The sequence below is a fragment of the Bubalus kerabau genome, chromosome 1 (assembly GCF_029407905.1).
Source record: "Bubalus kerabau isolate K-KA32 ecotype Philippines breed swamp buffalo chromosome 1, PCC_UOA_SB_1v2, whole genome shotgun sequence".
Classification (NCBI taxonomy): Eukaryota; Metazoa; Chordata; class Mammalia; order Artiodactyla; family Bovidae; genus Bubalus; species Bubalus kerabau.
The window spans coordinates 125,331,600-125,353,289 of NC_073624.1; the positions used below are offsets into that span (position 1 = coordinate 125,331,600).

General features: G+C 45.6%; 1 protein-coding gene across 2 annotated transcripts in view; it reads left to right on the plus strand.

Annotated features, from left to right (window-relative positions):
* Positions 1-21,690, plus strand: part of GALNT2 (polypeptide N-acetylgalactosaminyltransferase 2) — a 184,869-nt gene that overhangs the window by 107,975 nt on the left and 55,204 nt on the right. Inside the window, exons 3-4 of one of the 2 annotated variants that reach the window (XM_055587909.1) lie at positions 825-857; positions 8,049-8,202. In XM_055587909.1, coding sequence (XP_055443884.1) covers positions 825-857; positions 8,049-8,202 — 187 coding nt within the window. The remainder of the gene's footprint in view (positions 1-824; positions 858-8,048; positions 8,203-21,690) is intronic. The other variant, XM_055587910.1, reaches the window with a different exon arrangement.

Below are 21,690 nucleotides of genomic sequence, written 5' to 3' on the forward strand. Positions count from 1 at the left end.
TGACCCCATAGATGGCAGCCCACCAGGCTCCCCCGTCCCTGGGATTCTCCAGGCAAGAACACTGGAGTGCGTTGCCATTTCCTCCTCCAATGCATGAAAGTGAAAAGTGAAAGCGAAGTTGCTCAGTCGTGTCCGACTCTTAGCGACCCCATGGGCTGCAGCCTACCAGGCTCCCCCATCCATGGGATTCTCCAGGCAAGAGTACTGGAGTGGGGTGCCATTGCCTTCTCCAACATATAATTCTACCACCTCTTAATGACTGCGGCTCTCCCACCACGTGTTCCCCAGTCTTCCACTGGGCGGACACCTGGGCGCACTCACACCCATGGCTGCAGTGAGCGGTGTCTGCAGCCTCTCGGGTGCGCCAAACCCAGCACGGAGGCCTGAGCCCAGACACCTCAATCTCTTGAGTCCAACACTATCTCCTGGGCCTTTGGGCCCCTCTGTCCACACATCCCCATTGTGCCACGTTCCAAGTCATATACTAGATGGATAACACTGCCCGAGATCTTGAGGATTAACTGGGCAGTCTACCCACACATATGCCTCTCTCCCAGCAACAGCACCTTGAGGTTCTCACCAGGTCTCTGAGAGGGGCCCCCTCCTCTACCTTCCTCCTGAAATAGCTCCGGACGGGTGACAGGCAGCCCCTACTATCTGCTTACATCCAGATTATTACAGATACGGCACTACACTGTTCTTGCCTATTTCTTACTAAGGTAATATGTCATAAATACCTTCTTGTGTCCTTAAATAACTCCTGTGTGTTAAATGACAACGTGCATCACTTACTATAAGCTAATTGCGTTTTTCCTGTATTATAGGACACACAAGGTTTCCAGCCAGTATCTTTATATGTAAGTCTTATAAATCTGTGTGTCCCTAATTATTTTCTTGAAATGAATTCCCTAAAGTGAAATTTCAGGATCAGTAGCAACACATGCGTTTAAGGATTATTTTTTTTTTTTAATATTAATAGCCAAGTTGTCTTCTAGAGAGTACCTATATGTTGCCCCCTAGCCAACATTAAAAACAAATCTTCTGTTGTCCCCCATTCCAATGAGTAAGAAAGCAAAACAAAGGACTTAGGTCAGGTCAGTAGCCAGAATAGGGGTGGAGCTCTTAAAGCAACATGACTCTGAGCTGTGTTAGTAGAAACGTAACGCCCAAAACAATTCCAACAGCGTCCAGTGTCCTCTGTGCTGTCGCCCACCCCTCACATATTTCATTCTGTTCTGGGCACAGGGTGTTCAGAGATGCTTATAAATTCGAGTAGGTCCAGATGATGATGACTCAGATGGGGAGGAGGCTGGAACAACATCTGATGAAGAGCACTTAAATGGATGTTTTTACAGAGGGGTGAGAAGGGCAAAATGGGATCATGATGCCCAAATATTTGAAAAGGTACCACAGAGAAGAGGCTGAGGCTATTTTTTTTTCCTTTTTTTTGAGACTCCAGAGAGTGGAAGTTGCAGGGAAGCTGTGTTGTTGTAGAAGGAAGTACAGGCTGGCAGCTCTGGCTGGCTGCATGTTGGGGGTTGAACGAAGAGCTCTTCACATCCACATCCCTGGTGCCTTCTGACTTCAACACGTGACGTCAGCCTTTAGGAGAGGCCCCACCTCCTCCACTCAGACTCCAGTGTGCCAGGACGGGGCGGGGGAGGCTGGTGCCCTCTGGAAGGAAGGAATGGGACCTGCACTGCGGGGATGCTTTTTGGTGCTTGGTTACAGTTCCACCCACTTCAAAGTGAGTTGTCAGCCACAATGGAAGGAACACAACTTTGAGAAGAGAGAGACCCAGGTTTGAGTTGTAGTTCCATTTTATAGTTTAACTTCCGCATCTCAGTTGCCCAGTTAGCACAGTGGAAACTGCAGTGAAGTCCCTGGTGGCTCAGGGGTAAAGAATATGCCTGCAGTGCAAGAGACTTGCTGGAGACAGAGTTCAGTCCCTGGATCACGAGTATCCCCTGGAGGAGAAAATGCAACCTGCTCCAGTAGTCTTGCCTGGAAATCCCCATGGACAGAGGAGCCTGGCGGTCTACAGTTCATGGGATTGCCAAGAGCTGGACACGACTGAGCGACTAAACAACACGCAAGCTGTGGTGGCGGCACGTGCTTTGCAGGGTGCTGCGTGCTGGGCAGGGCCGTGCGGAGCCGCTGTCCTGTGGGCGCTGGTGGGTGGGCCCTTCTTTCTCTCCTCCTGTCGTTCAACTATCAGCCCCAGTTCTGAGCAGGAGGTTCGCTTTGATACTTCTACTAATATTTGGGATGAAAAACCATATACAGCGAACTAAATTTATTGTGTTTAGACACTATTACTCATAGAGGGAGAAGGAGGAATTTCTATTTACCGTTTGGAAAAGAAATATGTATATGAAGATTCCTTGATTTTAAGCCAGGTATAGACCTCGTAATGCAAGCTATAGCGTTTCACAGTGGGTTTTAGTTATTTTGGCAGTCCAGAGAATTGTAAATAAATTTAGAGTATTTACCCTATAGCATCTGATTTTTTTTTCTTATATTGTCTTCTAACTAGCTTTTAATCACTCTTTGAATTTTCTATTTTTTCATCCTTAAAAATGAATTGTGTAGGATCCCTTATTTCAGGAGACAGTGTCTCATAGGTGGAAAAGCCTGTCACACAAATAATAAAGACAAATAATAGTATTATTTACTTATCTTTGTCATTTAAATGGACACATTTGTTTGTAATTCTGGGCTTTCCCTGGTCTTCTCTTTCCTGGCGCAACAGTATGACCTTCTAGAGGAAGAATATGAGGAATTGTTTCCTTTTAAGCATAGTAAAATTACATTCAATCTGAGATCAACTGAGAGGTTAAAATAAATTGGAGAGCTTTGTCCTTTGATTTAAAATTCATTCTATTTCCCTTCTTGGCTGCTTTCCCAGAAGAGGCTCGCTGTTTCACACAGGCAGGCTTTCAGTTTGTTTAAGCTGTCCTTCCCGGGGAGAATTGAATGAAGATTTGCTGTGTGGCTGTGTTGCCAGAGCAGAGTCCAGACATCTCACACCATCCCTGCCCCCTGGCGGGCAGGGCTGCGCCAGCAGGGCCTGTCACCTCCCGACTTGCATCTGCTGATGCAGACAATGAGGCTCCCCTGGGGTGTGTGTCAGAGGGTCCTGATCTACCACAGGGCTGACTCACCTGAGAGGGCTCTCATCTGAAGACCGTGTATGTTTTGGTGTTGCCAAATGTTTTGTGGTGTTAATCCTTTGAACGCTCATTTCCATAGATTTACATCATTGTTTTCTTTAAATATGAGGTTTAGTAAAAATAAAAATTTTGAGAAAAAATGACAGTGTTTGGAAGTGTAGTAATATTTTAAAAGTTAATCGAACACATCATCCAAAGGCAAGCAATTTCCTGAATATAAAAGCGTCTTTTCTAAATGGTAATTTGAGGATTGGTTATTTGGAGCCTAGAATGTGCATTCCCATGACAGTGATGTCCTGAGAGGCACTTGGGACCGTGTGTGAGCCAGCCTTGCCCAGACCCCACAGGGCACAGACCTGGGACCCCCCTGACCTCCGCATCCCATGCAGGCACTGGACCATGCATGTTATGATCCCCAGCTAGCCTCTGCTCCAAAGATGCTGTGCTGTTCTCCAGTCTAGATAAGATGGATAGGAGGGTAAATCCCAAAACTCAACTAGGAAGAAAAAGATTCTGGAAAGACAATGTAACTTAAGGCCGATGGGTGGATAAGGGGAAGAGAGAAGAAACTCTGGATTCTAGGATGTATCAACTGCAAAGCCTTGTGAGGGACAGCAGATGTAACAGGAAGAATGTTAGTGGCAGGTTTGCCTAGTAAGTAAGAGATGGGAAAGGAAGAAGAGAAGGAATTGCTGGGCCAGGGAGCAGTGTATGTAACAACAGGGCGGCCAGTGGATGGTGTGTCTGGCAGAGTGGCCCAGTGGTAGGAGAGGCAGGAGGTCCTCACCTTAGGACCACTTATTCCTGTCTTCACCTGGATCTTGATGTCCAGACTGGAAAGAGGTACAAAGATGCTGTTAGGAGGATACTGAATGGTTTAAATGAGCGTGTCTCCGAGTCCAGACCATATAGAGACAGGGCACAGGGTTCCTGGGGATCCTGAGCCAGCAAGGTGCCAGCAGAGCAGGGCAAACAGCAGTTAGAAGTGGGCAGACTTGAGCTGTGCCTTGGCACAATTTTGATTTAGTTATTAGATGAGGGAGTGGTAAAAACTGTGAGGCCCTCTGACAATAGGTGTGTGAGAAAACCCTTTTCAGGATGGAGCTGTGAGTGAGGAAGGCCCTGGGGAGGAACTGCAGCTGAGGATTCCAGAGAGGCTTCCTGGAGGAGGTGGCCACCCTGGGAGGCAGCTAGGCAGCTGGCAGGCTGGAGTAAGTGAATTAGAACAGCCCTGCCTTCTAGTATCACAGTCTCTTGTGTGTGAGCATACTTGGCCTGGGCTCTGTGTGGCCAGTGGGGGTGGTCTGTGGTTCAGTAAGAGTTTACAGGTCACCATGGAGGGCCTCGGAACAAAGCTGACCAGAGTGGGGATCTGGTAATTAATGTTGGCAGAAGCAGAGATGCTGCCCCTGAAGCCTGGCTTCTGTGACTCCTTGTTGAGGGGATGGAAAAATGGCTTGAGAGGGCGCCGTTTAGAAAATGCCTGCAAGCCAGTGGAAGGAGGTCTCAAGCCAGCGTCCAGCGTATGTGAGAGCAGTCCTCAGGCCCGGGGTCAGCGGGAGACACCAGGCCTTCTTCCGAGTGACTCAGGTCTTGCTTGGTGCTTCCCCACTGCCATCCTGGGCTGGGGTCAAGGTAGAGGGCTGGTCCGTGCCCCCCAGGAGCCTGTTCCTCACCCTGGGAGAAATGGTGTAGCAGGGACCCAGGAGACGAGCTTGGCCTTGAAGGGTGGGGAGGACTTGAGTGGCTGCGTGTGTCCACAAAAGGGGGCTAGGGGGTTGCTCGAAGGATGGGAGCGGGGGAAGCCTGGCGGAACCGTCAGGAAGCCTCACCTTGTGTGGAACCAGAGGTGTCAACGCTTGGGGTCACACCATTCCTCCTTTAGCTTTGAAGGTCTGTCTGCTAGAAATGCATCTCCTCGTCGAGATCTTTAGAAGCCTGTGTAACAAGTGAGCAGTTTCCACAGCCCTTCTCAGGGTGAGGGTCCTTTTCTCCCCTCCTGCTGTTTCAGTGCCTCTTCTGTTTTCCTGTTGTCTCAGTGTTGAAGCTGGCGTCTTCTGCTTTCTCATGAAAAGTTTCGTATCTGTGGGGTATTTTCCATCCACTGCTTCTGCTTAGCCAGGTCCATTTCACTAAATTTCCATGTAATTTTTTGAAACTCTTATTCTAAAGCTCTTTCTAAGATTTTAAAATGTGATAAAAATACAAGGTGATTTATAAGTGTAGTTTTTTATGTCAGTATATTCAGACTCGGTGTCTGTAGTTTTGACTCTCTCCAGCCTCTGCCTTAGCCGCCCAGTCCCAGGTTACCTCCATGTCTGCTTCTTGCCTTACTGCCTGGGGTTGCATTCAGGCGCGTGTTCCCTCTGAGAACACTGCTTTTGCTGCCTTTTCCTGCTCCAGCCCTGGCAGCTCTGTAATGCAGAAATCACTGGTCCTGTAACCCACATTCTTAGAGGGTGGAGCTGTGTGTGCTGAGTTGCTTTGCAACCCCAGGGACTGTAGCCCACCAGGCTCCTCTGCTTTGGGATTCTCCAGGCAAGAATACTGGAGTGGGTTGCCATTCTCTTGTCCACGGGATCTTCCCAGCTCTGGGATCAAACCCACATCTCCTGTGTCTCCTGCATTGCAGGTGGATTCTTTACCCACTGACTCATCAGGAAAAACCCCGATGCTGGGAGAGGTTGAATGCAAAAGGAGAAGGGGGTGGCAGAGGATAAGATGATTAGATAGCATCACCGACTCAATGGACGTGAATCTGAGCAAATTCTAGAAGATAGTGAAGGACAGGGAAGCCTGGCATGCTGCAATCTATGGGGTTGTGAAGAGTCAGACATGACTTAGCAACTGAACAACAATAGCTAGAGTGTGGAGGCAGTTTTGTGAGTCACACCCACATGAAACAATAGAATGTATGTGTTCACAGGTAGCAAAGAAGGAAACCTTCATTTCACCTCTGTGTTTACACCATGATGTCCAGGCCACGATGTGAGCTGTCTGTCAGAGTCAAATACGTTTGAAAGTCCCTGCAGTACTCTGATATACTGCTAAGCTTTTATGAAAGAAAGGTCATTTATCACCTGTCTCCAGTACAATGGTGTGTGCCTTGGGAAATTAGCTGTCACCAGGCCAGGCAGGGCCCCCAGGAGTGCTGTAAAGGCTGTCGTGTCAGAGGGCAGGGGTCCCTGAGGAGAGCTCCTGAGTGGGTCATACCATCTTTGGAGGCTAAAGAACAGTAGGATCTTGTGACAGCTTCTCTTCCACTGCTCCGTGGTCCCTCAGATCTCAGCTCAGATGCTCCTTCCTCAGAGGGCCTCTCCTGGCCCCTCTTCACATCTAGACCAGGCTCCTCTGTTAGATGCCTCCATAGAACTGCAGTGCTCGCGATCTGAGTACTTAGCTCAGGTTTCAATGCTACAGTTGCTAGCATGGTCATTATATTCTTGTCTGTACCCGCCACCCTGCCACCAGTCTCCCAGAGCATGACTTTCACAGGCAGGCATCAGCTCTGTTTTTGTTGATGTACCTGCAGGAGCCAATGAGATCCCTAGCACATAGTCAACATCTGGTGAGGCCAAGACAGGGACACCCCCAGCCCCAGAGCTGATCCATGTGAGTCATCCATAAAGCCCTCTGCTGCCTTATTGCAGAAAGGGTTCGGGGCTGTCATGGCACAGGGGGATTGAAGGACCAGAAACTCAGCAGGGGCCTTGATCCCAACCCCTATACACAGGACACCCCCCTTCCACTCCCCACCTACCAGGCCACTTCCTGCTGAGCCTAGTTCTCCAGGCAAGAAGCAGAACTAGAGACAGCATCTCGTGGGTGATGGTCCTTTCTCTGACTTGAGATGGGGCACTATACTTCTAAGTTCCTTGTTGCAGTGAAGAGTTTTCAGGCCATTAAACAAGTTAGTTTAATGGGAACCAGCCTATTTGCATTCTGTGTCAGTGCTGCTGGGGTAAGTTTTGGCAGGGCTTCTGATTCGTGTAGCCGGGGAGAGGTGAGCTCATGTGGTGAGGAGGAGGGGCTGGAGTGCGGGAGCCCAGGGTGAAGGCAGAAGTGGGGAGAGTGGAGGATCCATAGGTACTTCTAGGGCTGTAGAATGGAAAACGTGTGCTAGAAACATTTTATCTTAGGCTGAAGAGAATGCAGGCAGGGGGCTGGCTCCTGTAACCCAGTGTTTATCAGAGACCGAAAATTGCTCATGGTCTGGGATCTCATGGGTTTTGGAATTGCTTTCCCATTTGAGAGGCCAGACCTCTGTGACCCCCCAGCATCATTTCCATGGCAACCAGCTGAGATGAGATGGGGCTTTTGACCTTGCAGGACAATTGTAACAGGAAGCAGATGGGCTTTTATATAGAAAATTTACTCTACAACCTGGAACAAGTCACATATAACTGCATCTCAGTTTCCTCATCTCTGCAATAGAGAAAGGAACACGGCATTCTTTTGATGGTGTTTGGAGGACACCTGATGTCTCATGATGGGATACCTTACTTTCATTTGTTCAGAAACTTTGTCACCGTGTCTGAGGTGCTTTTGGTGTTACTGTAATCCCTGGGAAGGTGGGACAAGCACAGTATTTCTTTTTGTATGAAGTGTAAGTGGTGCCATTCTCCTGGGTATTTGGGCATAGAATTCTGTTCACTGGAGAAATGCTTGAAATCTGGGTTTTAACTTTCACATTGCAAATTATAACAGTTCAGTTACTGCTGTTTGTTTGGGCCATTCTCAGGTAGCCCGTTGGTTCAAATTGCCATCAGCTGCAGCCCTGGCACTGCTCCTTGAAGTCACGCTGATGCGCAGCCCATGCACCAAGCTCTCTGGTCCCTCATGCCCACATCCCACACTCTGCTCTGCTCCTTGCAGGGAAAGTGCGATGGCGGGACTTTAACCAGGAGGCTTACGTTGGCGGGACAATGGTCCGCTCCGGGCAGGACCCCTATGCCCGCAACAAGTTCAACCAAGTGGAGAGCGATAAGCTGCGGATGGACAGAGCAGTTCCCGACACTAGGCATGACCAGTAAGTGTCAGTCTACGGCTGGGCGCCAGCTTGACCACTTCCTGTCTGACAGTGAGTAACTTCTGTTGGGATGCTTGTTTCTTCTGTTAACTCTTCAAAACAGTGTGTGCCGTGTCTTCACAGGGTCGGAAAACTAGGAAAGTTTGAGGCGTGTTGCAGTGACACTTCCCCTGGAAGGAGGGAAGCGCTGCTTGAGGTCAAGTTCCAGTCCTCCTGGCCCCCCTGGCATGTCCAGGCTGCTGGTCAGAGCATGGGAGTCACCAGGAGAAATGTGTTACTCCCCTCGTGTGCACTGGTCACTCATTTTTAAAATCCATTCACAAAACAATTTTCTGTTGTTCACAGCCTTACTGGGAAAAAAGAGTCTTGCTTATTGGGAAGCTTCAAGTTGGGAATGTTCTAGAAACCAGTAAAGAGAACGAAACAGCACCTCAGGGTTGAAGTTAAATTGAGAATAAACTTGGAGCAGGGTCCCCACTCCAAGTGCTCGGGGCACAGGCTGTGCTCTGCATCCGTCCCTTGATTCTCGGGGAACGAGGGGTTCTCAGGCACAGCATGGGAGGCCTCCAGATCCCCGAACGTGCGTTTGTCACACTGACCGCGGAGGTGGTAACATGACCCTCACGGCTACTCTGTGCCTTTGAGCCTTGCTGGCAACCGTCTCTCATTGGAACGCTGTTCACATTGGGGGCCTTAGATGGTTAATCTGGTTTTATTATAAAATAAGGAGCTGCTTTTGGAGGGCAGCTGTTTCCCTAGATGCTGCTAGGCCTTCCTGCTCACCAGGCGTCCTTTAGAGTTGTCCATCCATTATGTAAAGGTACGTGGCTGCCACATCCACTGTGATGCAGACGCTGTGCTTGGATCCTGGGGTTCCAGCAGAGAAACCTCTCCTGCTCTGCCTGGAGAGGATAGGAGGTGGGGGGCAGGAGGAGGTGTGTGGCAGTGTGCCCTTGGACAGTCTGCTCCAGACCAGTGTATTTAGGACACTCAGGCAATGAACGTCTAGGAGAGTCTTGAACTGTAGGCATCCAGGCAGGAGGCCAGTGACCAGCTCTGACAGGCAGCTCTGGGCCTGCAGAGTGCCAGCTGGGGTTCCATGCCTCTGGCTGCCAGTTCTGGGTACTGAAGGGCCAGTGAGCTGGAGAGAAACAAGAGCCACCAGGCTCCACGTGAACACATGTTAACGCTTTTCCTCTTCTTTCCTGATTTCAGGGGAGTTTGGGTTGTAGTCAACTCTGTATACCCAGAGCAGCTCACAAGTGTGTACAGTTACAGTTCTTTCAGACTCAGGAAGTTGTGTGTGTGTTTGTGTGTGTGAGAGAGATAATATATGAAACATATGATCAGTATATAAACATATATGTTGTACATGATACTAAGAATCTCATCATTTTTCTAAATTTAGCCTAGAAGATTGTCTTTGCTTAGTATTTGTTATAACCTATTAATTTATGTTTAAGGCAGCTTTACTAAGCCCCTGTGATGGGCTGCTGGTTGGGGTCAGCATGGGTAACTGGTAAGCACCCTGTCTAGAATAGAAGTTCCTGAGCTAGGATTCAAGGACCCGTGGCCTCTGGGTGCAAGGCCCCGAAGCTGGTGCACAGCCGTATGTGGTGCTGCTTGCATGTCTGGGGAGGGTCGCAGGGGCCTGCGTCCCCACCACTCTCACCGCTCGGCTCACTGAGCCCTCTGGACCCGTCCTGTGCCAGTCGCTCCCGTAGCTCATGCCTCGGGACATGAAGGTTGTCCTCACTGTATAGAGAGCAATGTTTATAACGTGCCCTGTGCTGGGAGCAGTGGCTGAGGCCAGAAGGAGTTAGCATCGCTTCTACTTAGGAGACAGTCTGGGATTTGGCCTAAACTCAGGAGAGAGGTTCAAGTTCTAGCAGAATCTAGTTCAAAAATTGTTCCTGGTGACTGGAATCCACCACTTAGAATGACATCTCCGTGAGATGGTGTGAGTTTTCTTTTACTTTTTGGTTTAAGAGCTGTTTTCCTGTGTGACCTTTCCTCACAGCTGAGAAAAAAATGGTGTTCTTTCTGATGCTCAGCAGTGCGCAGACTGGAGTTCTGTCTCCACCTCAAGTGCCTTAAATATTCCCAAAACTATATATATTTTTTCAGTTTTTGAAATATGAGTTTGTCCAAACAGATGTTTGAATATTCATCCTGCAGTGGGCTGTGTTTTAGGTGGCTTTAATTTTAGTTCCAGCTACTGTGTCATGTTCATCTGCATGTGCGAAAGGAGCAGCTGGGATGCCTGCCACGTTTGTTGGATTTGGGCTAAATTAAAATCTCCCCAAAGTCAATTTGATGCCTGGAGTTGAGCCAACGTCCTGTCTGCAAAGACTCAGCTTTAGAACAGCCAGTATTATTGAATGTCAGGCTAAGGAGATTAAGTTACTGATTTGAATCCCACCCCTAACCCATATCTAATAGAGGGCTGTTAAAGCATTTGACATTCCTGTATAAACACCATATTTTTGGCTCTGCAGCATCTCCCTTTGTGTAGACTGATGGAAATGGTTGCCTGTGGAATTCAGTCTTTACTTATGATAAGTCTGAAAGCAGTGAAGGTAGAGGTTAAGAACAAAGGTTTGGGAGTCATAGACACCTTGTTTGAAATCCCATTTCTCCAATTCCTAATCCTGTGGCCTTTGTCATTTATTAAATCCTGTGACATTATGATGTTATGATCTGGTTACTGTGAGGGTTAAAGGAAATATTCCCAAACGCTGGCTCCTCCTTCTCTAAGATTCTGTTCCAGACCCGCCTCCTTTGACCTCCTGCCCTGGGAGTGAGGTCCCAGCCTCTCCCTTCAGCATCCCCACCCACTTCTCTGGTTGATTCTTCTCCACGATCTTCATCACCACCTACACACCATGTGTCTCACCTATTTATATGTTGATCTGAATGTACTCATTAAGGTCGTGGGCTATTCAGTTTAATTCAGTTCAGTCACTCAGTCATGTTGGACTCTTTGTGACCCCATAAACTGCAGCACACCAGGCTTCCCTATCCATCACCAACTCCCGGAGTTTGCTCAAACTCATGTCCATTGAGTCAGTGATGCCATCCAACCGTCTCATCCTCTGTTGTCCCCTTCTCCTCCTGCCTTCAATCTTTCCCAGCATCAGGGTCTTTTCCAATGAGTCAGTTCTTCACATCAAGTGGCCAAAGTATTGGAGTTTCAGCATCAGTCCTTCTAGTGAGTATTCAGGACTGATTTCCTTTAGGATTGACTGGTTGGATCTCCTTGCAGTCCAAGGGACTCTCAAGAGTCTTCTCCAACACCACAGTTCAAAAGCATCAGTTCTTCAGCACTCAGCTTTATTTATAGTCCAACTCTCACATCCATACGTGACTACTGGAAAAAACATAGCTTTGACTAGATGGACCTTTGTTGGCAAAGTAATGTCTCTGCTTTTTAATGTGCTGTCTAGGGTGGTCATAGCTTTTCTGCCAAGGAGTAAGCGTCTTTTAATTTCATGGCTGCAGTCACCATCTGCAGTGATTTGGGAGCCCAAGAAAATAAAGTTTCCATTGTTTCCCCATCTATTTCCCATGAAGTGATGGGACCGGATGCCATGATCTTAGTTTTCTGAATGTCGAGCTTTAAGCCAACTTTTTCACTCTCCTCTTTCACTTTCATCAAGATGTCATCAGTGTATCTGAGGTTATTGATATTTCTCCCGGCAATCTTGATTCCAGATTGTGCTTCATCCAGCCTGGCATTTCACATGATATACTCTGCATATAAGTTAAATAAGCAGGGTGACAATATACAACTTTGACATACTCCTTTCCCTATTTGGAACCAGTCCATTGTTTCATGTCCTGTTCTAACTGTTGCTTCTTCCTGCACACAGATTTCTCAGGAGGCAGATCAGGTGATGTGGTATTCCCATCTCTTTAAGAAGAAGGAGCTGTTTTTCTGGAACTTTCTTGCTTTTTATATGATCCAACAGATGTTGGCAATTTGATTTCTGGTTCCTCTGCCTTTTCTAAAACCAGCTCGAACATCTGAAAGTTCACAGTTCACGTACTGTTAAAGCCTGGCTTGTAGAATTTTGAACATTACTTTGCTAGCGTATGAGATGAGGCAATTGTGCAGTAGTTTGAATATTCTTTGGCATTGATCTTCATTGGGATTGGAATGAAAACTGACCTTTTCCATTCCTGTGGCCACTGCTGAGTTTTCCAAATTTGCTGGCATACTGAGTGCAGCACTTTAACAGCATTATCTTTTAGGGTTTGAAATAGCTCAACTGGAATTCCATCACCTCCACTAGATTTGTTCATAGTGATGCTTCCTAAGGCCCACTTGACTGTGTCTGGGGTTATTATTCAGACATCTCATGGCACTCGTTAAACTTAGTATTTGTTGAGTGAGTGAATTGCCTGGCTCAGTGGCAGGCATATGGTGAGTACCCAGTAAATTTAATATGAAGAGTCATAAAAGAACAAAGGTCAATGAAAGGGAGATTTTTAAGCAGTAAGGAAGAGCTGCTGAACTGCTGATTCTTGTGTGGTAGGTTCTCAAAGGACTGGAAGGTGATGCACTTACAACTTACCCCTTATTCACTGTGTTCTGGGGTAGAGCCAAGAAATCAAGTTCAGAACCTTCCAAACAAACAAAAACCTATACTTTGGGGTTAGGCTTTATTTGCCTTTTTAAGTGTGTAACAAATACTGTGCCAAGAAAAAATATTTATATGAAGGAGGAAGTGTAGAAAAGCCTGCTCTGAGTGAAATACTGGATATGACATACTGGAACTCTTAGAGTCACGAAATTAGAAAAGTGGTAGCCCATCCCAGTCTTGAACAGTTTCTCAGTTGAAAATAAAGATTTTCTACCTCAATTAATGTTATTTGAAATTTCAAATAAATGATGAAGACTTAGCAGATTAAACCAATGGGAATTTTTTAGATGCCTTTTCAGATGACTTGCTTCTTCCCCCCTCACCTTTGGAAGCTGTTTTTCCTCTCTTGACAAAAGATCATGGGAGGCAGCATTGAAGGTGGTGAGAGGCAGTCAGATTTGGGCATATTCTGAAGGCAGGGTCAACAGAATGGGCTGATGGATGGACAGGCAAGGTGGCTCAGGCTGAAGCCCCTCATGAGATGGAAGAAATGTGAGTGGTACAGATCTAGGGGACAGGTCAGCGGGTAAAATTCAGACAGGTTAAGTCCAAGATGCATTGAGCATCTAAGGTAGGCAGACTTGTTCTGTTAGTGTTTGGAAATGTGTAGGAGAAAGGTCTTAGCGGGAATGTCGGTTTGGGAATGTTGAGTGCACAGATGATATTTTAAACCATGAGCTGGGGTGTCATCCCCCAGACAGTGAACATGCACAAGGAGGAGAGGGGCCCAGGACCCTCTCTGGATGATCTAACACTGAGAGCAAATTTAAAACCCAGGCTGACCGGAGTCCAGTCCAAGCTCTGTAGGGGCTCAAACCTCACGCAGTGCCAAGACCCCAGCGGAGATGCTCTGCTACCTTCTTTAGAGCAGAGCTATTGTGAGGATAGGGTTGTCCCCGCGAAAGCCTTTTCCAGAATCTGGCTCAGAAAGGCTTTGTGTTGTGTTCTCTTTTCTGGTGTTTGTCCAGAGCTGCATATGATGGGGAAGTGAGGTATAGAAGTGGACTGGAGCCTGGGACGTGTATAGAACATCATTCTGTCTGCTGGGGAGAGCTCTAGATGGTTTACTTTAAAATTGTTTATATAAGTGAAATCAAATAAACCCTTTGGGGAGAAACATTATCTTGTTTTCTTCTCTCCCACATCAGCCAGTACTGTGCCTTTTATTTATTTATGTAGGACATGACTGAAGCGACTTAGCAGCAGCAGCAGCAGTAAGTCTCTTAAAAGGGAGAACCACTTAGTTGAGGAGCAGATCCTTCAGGTTTCAAAAGTTTAAATCATGAGAGACTTCCTTCTGTGTTGACACCTTTCCCTTTTATCATTACATTAAAAATGAAGGGTTTTAAGGCATTTTTTAAAATCTAAAACTGAAGTATTGCTCCTGAGACTAGAGCAGCCCAACCATGACCCCATGAGGGTCCTTCTATGGGAGAGAATTTCATCCACGTCACACACCTGATGGGCTTTCTGGCAGCCTTTCCATCAAGGACAAAGTGTGTTGACTCAGTTTATAAATTACAGTTGTAAGCTTTTGCTTTGTTTAAGAGTCACTAAAGGACTTGGTTTTTCTGTTTTTAAAGAACTCTGTTTTGACCACTCTTAAAATGTCTGGCTTTAATGCAGCCCAAACAGAGATCAGAGCTCCTGAGAGGCTATTTTTTTTTTAAGAAAGTTTCAACCAGCGGGCTAGCACTACAGTAATGGGCCGTGTTCGTTGCTCTGGTGGCACGTCAGGGCTGCGTTCAGTTGTCTTAGGAGAGTGGCTACTCAGGATTAAGGGCTGTGGGACGGATACCCTCCAGACTTCTCACTGTTACTTGGAAAGAGTAAACATTGCTGAAGCCACGGAAGGGTTCTCAGGGTAAACTCAGCAGCTTGGCATGAAGCTCTGAAGGCAGTTATTGTGAGATTCAGTCTTATTTTTAGGAGGCAAGAGATCTGGAGAAACAAGAGGAAGCCCAGCTCCGAAGGGCATTCTGCTCCTTGTCAGTGGGTATGGGAGGGTATCTCATTGCGGGGGCCTGAGGCTTTCTTTCATATCACATTTTTCTTATCAAAGTGGCATTTTATAAGCATACACAACCAAGCCTCTGGCATGGCTGCTGCCCCAGCTGCTCTGCATTCAAAGGGTCAGCCAGAGGCCCAGTGGACCCCCTCTGACCCTGTGGGTCCCTGTGGGCAGGGTCTTGGTGGATAGGGCTGGCTTCTCAGAGCTGGGCCCATTGCATGTTCTGGGTTTCAGCAGCCTCATCGGCATTTGTGACTGGCAGGGCTGGGTGTAGTGTGACAGTAAGACTTGAAAGCCTGTCTGACAGTAACCACAACACATTGTTGGGCATTGTGAGGGTGTCCTGGCCTGTGCCCAGCCTTTTACATGCTACATCTTACTTCGTCTGAGTCAGCAAATGTCACCTTCTCCAGGTGACATATGCAAGTCCCTGAGACCTCTGTCCAGGCACCCCCCTGTCTAGAGCCCTTCCCCCACAAGTCCTAGATGTTAACAGTTATTGTGTCATGTGGTTTATTCCAGTCCATGCGGCAGGTGGGAGAGCTGGCCACTGCTGTGGGGCAGGATCACCTGCCTGGCATCACACATGGTGGGCAAGGGGCAGGCAGTAAGGGGAAGGGATAGAGCTCTGGGTGCCCAGGTTCCTGCACACAGTCCCATGTTCTAGACTCGGTGCCTTACCATCTGCCCTGCACAGCTGTCTTTTCTGCTGCCAGTTTTCAGGCATGAGGGCTGAATGCACCCAAAAAGCAGGAAGAGCTGGATGTTGGTGGCTTGAGACATCGTGTTCCTAGCTGGACACATACTGACAGAATCCTGAGAAATTGAGAAAAACCAAGGTTTTTGTCCCCTTTTTCCAGCCTCGGGTTCTCCGGGCAGTGTAACTGCAGAACACACTGTTTCCGTTCCCCTGGAATGTTCTTGCACGCTGGGGGCGGTGAGGCTGCTGCCTGTGTGCCGTCAGTGTGAGCCCCCTGCCCTGGCATGGGAGGCGGGCAGGTGCGGATGCCGAGCAGCCGGGCAGCCGGAGGAGGCCAGCTGCAAGGCGTTTTGCTTCAACCCCCACCCCCAGCTCCTCGTGTGGCCTGACTTGCACCTTGAGCACCAGATTCAGACCAAAGCCATGCCATTGCCCCTCACCTGTCCCTTTGCTTTCTGTTTGTTTGTTTTTATTTTTAGTGTTTTCGTAAAACCAACTCCAAGTTTTTAGCACCAGGACCACTGTCTTTTGACCTTTATATGTTCTTCCTTTTAGATCATTTCAGGCCTTACGTGTATCTCAATTAAAGAATACTCTGGGCCTGAGGAAACATTTCTCAACATAATAAAAGCCATTTATGACAAACATGCCACAACCAATATAATATTCACCTATGAAAAGCTGAGAAAGCCTTCTTGCTGAAATCTGGAACAAGACTAAGATGCCCATTCTCATCACTGCTAATCAACATAGTATTGGAAGTCCTAGCCACAGCAATCAGACAAGAAAAAGAAATAAAAGCTATCCAAATTGGAAGGGAAGACGTAAAATTGTCATTTATATTCAGATGACATGGTACTATATATAGAAAATCCTAAAGACTCCACACAAAAGCTACTGGAACTGAAACAAAAACTAAGTAGAAGGATACAAGATTAACATATAGAAGTCAGTTGCATTTCTTTATACTAACAGTGTTCTATCAGAAAGGAAATGTTAAAAAGAAAGAAAGAAAGAAAGAAAACCCCTTTAAAATCACATGCAAAAAAATAAAATACCTAGCAATAAACCTGACCTAAAAGACATATGTTGAGAACTGCAAAACATTATTAAAGGAAATGGAAGCTGATTCAAAGAAATGGGAAGGTATCCCATGCTCTTTGATTGAAAGAATTAATATTGTTACTAATAAAATGACTTTCCTACACAAAGCAATCTACAGATTTAATGTTCTCCAAACCAAATTACCTATGACATTTTTCATAAAACAAGAACAAATAATTCTAAACTGTGTATGGAACCATAAATGACCCAGAATTGCCAAAGCAATCAATCCTAGAAAAAACAAAGCAGGAGGCATAACCCTCCCAGACTTCAGGCATAACTATAAAGCCACAGGAATCAAAACAACGTGGCATTGGCACAAAAACAAACGTGGATCAGTGGGGCAGAATGGAGACCCCAGAAATAAACCCATACAGCTGTAGTCAGGCAATCTTGGGCAAGAGGAGGTAAGAATACACAGTAGGAAAATACAGTCTCTTCAGCAAGTGGTGTTGGGAAAGCTGGACAGCCACATATAAATCAATGAAGTTTTAACACACCCTCACACCATACACAAGAAGAAACTCAAAATGTCTTAAGACATGACACCGTAACACTCCTAGATGAAGACGCAGCGAAAACATTCTCTGACATGAATCATACTGATGTTTTCTTAGGTCAGTTTCCCAAGGCATTAGAAACAAAAGCAAAAATAAACAAATGGGACCTAATCAAACTTAGAAGCTTCTGTACAGTAAAAGAAACCATAAACAAAAAGACAACCCAGGAGTAGGAGAAAAATATTTGCAAATAAGGTGACCGACAAAGGCTTAATTTCCAAAATATGCAAACAGCTCATACAACTCAACAACAAAAAAACAAAGGACCCTATCAAAAAATGGGCAGAAAACCTGCATAGACCATTTCTTCAGAAAAGACATACAGATGGCCAACAGATACATGAAAATAAACTCAGTGTCACTAATTATTAGAGAAATGCAAATCAAAACTACAGTGAAGTACCACCTCACGCTGGTCAAATTTGCCATCATAAAAAGTCTACAAATAACAAATGCTGGAGAGGGTGTGGAGAAAAGGGAACCCTCCTACACTGTTGGTGGGAATGTAAGTTTGTGTGGCCCCTATGGAAAATAGTACAGAATTTTCTCAAAAAACTAAAATACAGTTGCCATATGATCCACCAATCCCACTCATGGGCATATATCTGGACAAAACTATAACTTTAAAAAAAAAAAAAACCACTATGGTTTCACCGTCTGGTTCTGTTCTTCTGGTGGGTTCTATTTTTCCCACCCATTTCGTGTTTCTTCTCCTCTCCTTTCATGCTTCCTTTGGACTAAGTATTTCCTGCACCATTAACTTGGCAATTAGAATCTAACGTAAACGAATACTCTCATTTCTTCCTGGACAAGGCACAGACCACTTCCCCTCCACTGCCTTTGATGCATTATTGTCATTTGGTTTAATTCCTTATTTACGTACAAACCCTACTGGATATCGTATATTGGTTTTTTACAGCAAATATCCTTTAGATTTACCTGCATATTGATATTTCCATTTTCCCTCATTTTTTATGTTTTCATTTTCCCACCTGGTATGGTTTCCTCAGTTCTCATAGCTTCTGTAAGTATTTCTTTCTGTGCCAATTTGCTGGCAGTGAAATCTGTCCTTTCATTTTATCTGAAAAAATCTTTATTTCATTTTCATTTTCGAAGAGTGTTTTCACTGAATAGAGATGCCCAGGTTGACAGTTACTTTCTGAACTTTTACTTCACCATTTACTTGTCTTCTGGCCTCCATTCTTCCTGGTGGAATATCAAATGATAGTCTTATCGTTGCTTTTTGAAGGCACCTTGACTGTGTTCTCCGGCTGCTGTGAGTATATTGTCTTTGGCTTCAGCGGCCTCATTAGACTGCGCCTGACACTGTCATCGTGTGGAACATGGCCGGAGTTTCTGCTCATCCCTGAATCTTAGAGCTTTGTACTGTGTCCGTTTTTCTTGTGCCCCATCTTCTCTCCCCACTCCCTCTGGGCTCTAACTACATCTTTGTTAGATATTTCCGCAAGTCCTGTGTCCCTCTGATGCTATTTTCTATACTTTTTTATTCTTTATTCCTTGAGCTTCAGTCTGGACATAATTCTATTGGCCTGCCTTCCAGCCCCTGAATTCTTTTCCCTGCTTTGGAAATCTATTCTGCTTTCAAACCCACCTATTTAACTTTAATTTCAGTTATTATATTTTGCTGTGTATGAACAGATATGGAGATATTTACAGTCTGTAGCTGATGTTTTCTTCCTCTGAAGAGGATCTAGTTTTGCTCTCTGGCAGGCACTTAGAATAGGGCAGATTGCCTTGAGTCTGGAATTGAGCTGAAACAGAGCTGGAGTTCGGTCTTTTGTGAGAGAGCTGGTGAGCATTCAGATCTCTGCGCTCCTGGGCAGCAGCCCACTGGGATTCTCCCTGGGAGTCCGGGCTGTGTGTCAGAGGCCCTCTTCCTTGTGGACTTGACTCCAGTCTGGCCCCCCAGCCCCATGCCACCTGCAGCTCCATGTCTTCCTGGCTCGTTCAGTCTCTTGGCTCCACACTGCCTGGGGGAGGAGGATCAGAGAGTGTTGGACTTACTCCCAGGACTCCTCTTCCTTCTGAGAACCTGGCCCTACAGCACCTGGCTAGATCAAGAACCCAGATGCCTTTTCGATCTCCAGTTCCTTCAAATCAATGTTTTTGATGTGTTTCATCCAGAATTTCTAGTTGCTTTCAGTGGGTAGGTTGATGTACAACAAGCAACTTTTTACTATCACTGAGAGCAAGAAAAAGCTGAGTGTTCTATTTGGAACTAAATTCAGTGGGAAGTTCACAGTTCATAAATTTTGTTTTAAGCAGCAACGTCTGTCCCAAAAGAGAGTACATAAAAATAGAGTGGACTTGAAGTTGGGAGGTGTAGCTTCTGTTACTGTCAGACTAAGGTTGAAATAATCTCTTTAAACCCTGGATTTCTTAGCTACAAAACCATAACACCTGCCCTGTGCATCGTACAGATTTTTCTTAGGCTCAGATGTCTATGAAAGAATTTCATAAACTGCAAACAGCAGTACAAATACAGGATATTTTGTTGCTGTTGTCTGCGCCTAGTGGCGTGTGAGTGTGTGAAGCTAGCTTCGAGTGCTCCCGACGTGAGTGTGGCATGGAGGGCAGATGTTCAGCTTCCCATGTGTGACACTGAGGGACACCTGGGTCTTCTCACTGCACCACGACCTTGGAGTGTTTCATTATTGACCAAAAGCAGTTGGAGAAACCACTTTGAAACAGCAATCCCACCTGTTTCAGAAGAAATCAGGGCAATTAAAATGGAGTCAGCAGAGTGTTGCTTTGTAAATCAGATGAATCAGTGGGTCTGAACAAAAACCATCTTGTTTTAGCCACACTTTTAAATGAGTTGCTTCACCATCACCATGGAACCATGAAACAATTAAAAAAAAAATCCTTTTCAATGGAAGTCTAGAATATTTTAGGAAATAACCCCAATATTATAAAATGTGTTATAACTTTGTTAGTCATTTAGGCTGAAGATTCCAGGCATTCTTTTAACTTTTCTGATGAGCTTGAAAGCAGCAGTGTTGTCCGTGGATGTATCCCCACACTTACCCCCAAACATCTGCCTGCTTGTCCTGGGAACTGAACCATCCACACATACTCTGGCTGTTAAGTGCTAGTGATGGAATCTGTGAGAACCCAGATTCCCTTTCAATCTATAAAATCAAAAGTACAGATTTAGAATAATATTCATCTTAAGTATATTGGATCAACCATGATTTCCCCATCTGACAATGATGAAAGAAAGAGAAAAATTCATGTCTGTGAAAATTCAAGCGCATTAAAAGAAGAAAATATTCCAGTAGGAATATTGTACTTAGATTCAAATTTTTATACTATTCATTGTTGATTTATTTTGACTCTTGCATTTCTGCATTCATTCAGTAAGGATTTGAGTGCTTGCCTTGTGACAGGTCACCAGGGAAAGAGCAATGAAGAAAATTGATAAAAAAATTTTTTTGCCTTTTTAGAGCTTATGTCAAGGGAATGAAAATAGAAGAGAGTAAAATAAATGATCAGATTATATGGAATAAGACAGTGTTAAATGCAATAGTGAGAAAACAAATATGGGGATCAGATGTGTAGGGGTCAAGGTCAAGGGTTCAGTAATAAATGGGTGGTTAATACAGCAAAAGGAACAACCAGTAAAGTAAAGGACAGCCTGCAGAATGGGAGGGAGGACATGTTAGCAAATCATATTTAAAGAACTCATATAAATAGCAAAAATAATAATCAAAGGTTATCAAAAGGTAAGCAAAGGACCAGAACAGGAATAGACATTTTTCCAAAGAAGGTAAATGTACCTTTTCATGTTCCTGTTGGTAAAATGGCCAAAGGGTACATGAAAATGTGCTCAGCTTCATTAATCGTCAGGGAAATGCCAGTCAAACCACAGGGAGATAATCACTTCACACCTGTTAGATTGACTATCATGAAAAAGATAACAGATAACAAGTGTTGGTGAGGATGTGGAGAAGAGGGAACCCTTGTGCAGTGTTGGTGGGAAAGTAAATTGGTGTGGCCACTGTGGAAAATGTGTGGAGGTTCCTCAAAAAATAAAAAATGAAACTATTGATACCACGCCACCCAGCAATTTCACTCCTGGGTATATCTCCAAAGGAAATGAAATCACTGTCTCAGAGATAATCTGCACTTCTGTGTTCACTGCAGCATTATTTATATTAGCCAAGACATGGAAAGCCCCCTGGTGGCTCAGACAGTAAATAATCTGCCTGCAATGCAGGACTCTCGGGTTTGATCCCTGGATTGGGGGGATCCCCTGGAGAAGGAAATGGCAACCACTCCAGTATTTTTCACTTCACTTCACTTTCAGTATTCTTACCTAGAGGATTCCACGGACAGAGGAGCCTGGCGGACTACAGTCCATGGCGTCTCAAAGAATTGGACACGACTGAGTGACTAACACTTTCTTTCTAAGACATGTAAGCAACCTCAGTGTCCACTGAGGGA